A 2,889-nucleotide genomic window follows, 5' to 3' on the forward strand; every position below is an offset into this window, starting at 1 on the left:
CCATATATAATATGATTAATATCACTTACACCCTTAATCATTTAAATAAAATTTATTCATATTAACTATTTTATATTATTCTTTTTTCCACTTCAATTTTTTTCTTCTCGTCTTACTCTGCTGTGCTATGCCCTTTATGTTTCTTTTTACATAGCAAAGGGCTACACTTTGTTGTCCTTCGTAGTTGTAAGTGATTGTCCTTCATAATCTTTTATGGTCAGATCTAAAAGATAAATAAAAAAACCAATTATCGGTTGGAATAGTGGTTATTAGAGAAGGGAAACAAACTTTAGGGATGAAATGTTAATTTTTAAAATTTTGAAAATAGGATAAAATGTTAATTTTTAAAAATTGAAAAGAAAAAAATAATATAAATTTTTAGAGTTTTAAAGTTTAGTAATAAAATAATAATTTTATTTTTTTAATTAAAATTTTAATAATATTAATGAATAGGTATTTAAATTTTTAACCTATTATTTGTGTGCAATTAAGATTGGGTTAAATCTGGAGTGCGAAATAGTGCTTTGGTAAAAAAAGGAAAGAAAAGATTTATCGTACGAAATCGAATTTATGAAGCCATTTGACCAACAACGACAGCAAATCCCACCTCGCAACCAGTCTCCGTGTCTAACCAGCGTGCAGCTGGCAGCCACGTGGATGCTTGCCTTTTCCCTATAAGAATCTGAAATCTTTCTTTCCAGCCTCCAACATGAATCTGTTGTTTACTGGAAGATGGAGCAGCAGCCCTTCAAAAAACTGAAACTTGAAGCTGAACGCCTTCGAGCCGAAAAAGAACACAATATCATGGTTTCTACTCTTACGCACGTAATCACAGGCGACATTCAAAGTATCAACAGCCATGAACAATTATACACAATGTTACCGCTGCCGCCGGATGGTGACACTTGTCAGGTATGCAAAATCAGGGACTGTTTAGGTTGCAATCTATTCCTCTCTACTGAAGAGGATGGAAATGTTGTAGAGGAGGATACAAAGAAGAAGATGGTAAAGTACAGAGGTGTTAGAGAGAGGCCATCGGGCAAATGGGCAGCTGAGATTTGGGATCCATCACGGAGAGAAAAAGTGTGGCTTGGCACGTTCGAGACGAAGGAGGCTGCTGCCAGGGCTTATGATAAGGCAGCCATTGAATTCCGTCACTTGCGTGGACTTAAAACCAAGCTTAATTTTCCGTTTTCCGACTACAATGCCACTTAAAGACACCATGGAAATGGAAGCGGAGAGCTTTAACAATGGAACAGTTTGTATGATTGTTGGATACCTCCGTAGAAACTTAGAGTCTGCTACTTGGGCAGTTGGTGCAGAACTAGTGAGTTTAAGAGCATTATTTATTTATTTACTCCATTTGTTTATATAGTATTTTCTCTTAAACTTTAAGTAACGGCATTCGGCAGAGTAAATGAGGGTTTTTTCGTCATTTGAGCTTGAAGGGCAGGGAGGAAATTTCGGCTGGCTTAATCCCCAAATATATCAGTTCTTCTTCTCTTTCCATTGACACATATACTGCATAAAATTAGCCAGCCCTTATTTCTTGCTCTGCTCTCTCGGCTTCTCTGCGTCCTAGCGCTAGTTATTGTTTGTCAGAGAAAACTTTGGTTTTCTTGCTGTCAGGTCATCGTCTGTAGTCCTGTGAGATCGTTTGTTCTCCGGTTTGCCGTGGCCTATGTAGAATCAATAATATCAGTTTCTTGATTTGATTCCTGATTGTATATTATAACTTGTAAACGTTATTTCTTGGGTTTCGAGTTTGAAACCTAAATCAGGTATATTGCTCTTGTGTTGCTTTATTATTATTATTATTATTTTAAGTAAATGTATGTATTAGCAAAAAGAAAGAACTGGTCTAAAGGAAAATACCCAAAAACAACCCAGGCTCTCCCTCCCAACGAAAGCTAATGCAGCAACATCATCTCCTCTTGAAGGTTTATCTTGCTTTATTTCTCTGTAAATGCTTGATTGATTGCCTGTTTGGCTGATAATTCGTGATAAAGATCTTGAATTTAAACATTAACATCATTCTTCAAGGGGATTCTTTGACTTGGTTGTGACTGAAAAGACAGACGAGAACTTGGAGAGAACAAGCACAGGATAAGAGAAACCGATGAATTCAAGTTTGTTTTATCCTTGTCCGATTGAATTATTGAAGTAGTCCCCACTTTCACTTTCCTTATTAACACGTGTAGAGAACTGAACCATGGATTTTTTTTAATTTTTAAATGGTAAAGGTGACATTCCCCAATAGAAAGAAAATTATTTTACCCTTTTAAGTGAAATTTCGTTCTAATCGAAAAGTCTTTTACTCTTTGATCTCCATTCCTCCATCTTCTTCAAAAGCCCAGTTCCTTATTCTCGGCAATATATAGTAGCCTAACCAACAGTTCGAATGCAGTAGAAAAACGGACATCAGTTCAACTGCACAATAAAGGAAAAATCAAACAAAGAGTCTGTTTCGGGTAATCACAGAAAAGGAAACAACAATAGCTTCTGCGTTTGTGCGAGCTAAGATGTGTAGTTTAAAAAGAGAAAGAACGTGAGAAATAAGAGGGGGAAGATGGGGAAGGATGAGATGGGGAAGGATGAAGAAAAGAAAAAGAAGGTGGGGAATAACACAGGGCAATTCCATCATAATCTTTAGAAGAAAGAGAAGAGAAGGTACCATCATGGAGCGGAGAAACAATTTGTTGAGAATAAAGAATAATCAATTAGTGACACAAGGAAAATCGATATTTGTCCTGAAAATTATGATATAGTAGTGATTGAAATTAGCAATTTTTTAAATAAATTTGTTTTATTTCATGTTTAAAAAAATTAAATATGTGAAATTCGTGTCAGACGATTATAAATTTGATGTTTAAAAGGGTGATGACATAA

The 2,889-nt window shown here is 35.4% G+C and overlaps 1 protein-coding gene across 1 annotated transcript; it reads left to right on the forward strand.

The window, feature by feature from the left end:
- The first annotated feature begins 701 nt into the window (after nt 1-701).
- On the forward strand, nt 702-1,887 carry LOC123207117 (ethylene-responsive transcription factor RAP2-6-like). Its single transcript, XM_044624375.1, has 2 exons — nt 702-912; nt 985-1,887. The coding sequence occupies exons 1-2, from the start codon at nt 733-735 to the stop codon at nt 1,213-1,215; spliced, it is 411 nt and encodes a 136-aa protein (XP_044480310.1). The 5' UTR covers nt 702-732; the 3' UTR covers nt 1,216-1,887.
- The last annotated feature ends 1,002 nt before the right edge of the window (nt 1,888-2,889 follow it).

This window comes from Mangifera indica, unplaced genomic scaffold (assembly GCF_011075055.1).
Source record: "Mangifera indica cultivar Alphonso unplaced genomic scaffold, CATAS_Mindica_2.1 Un_0060, whole genome shotgun sequence".
Taxonomy (NCBI): Eukaryota; Viridiplantae; Streptophyta; class Magnoliopsida; order Sapindales; family Anacardiaceae; genus Mangifera; species Mangifera indica.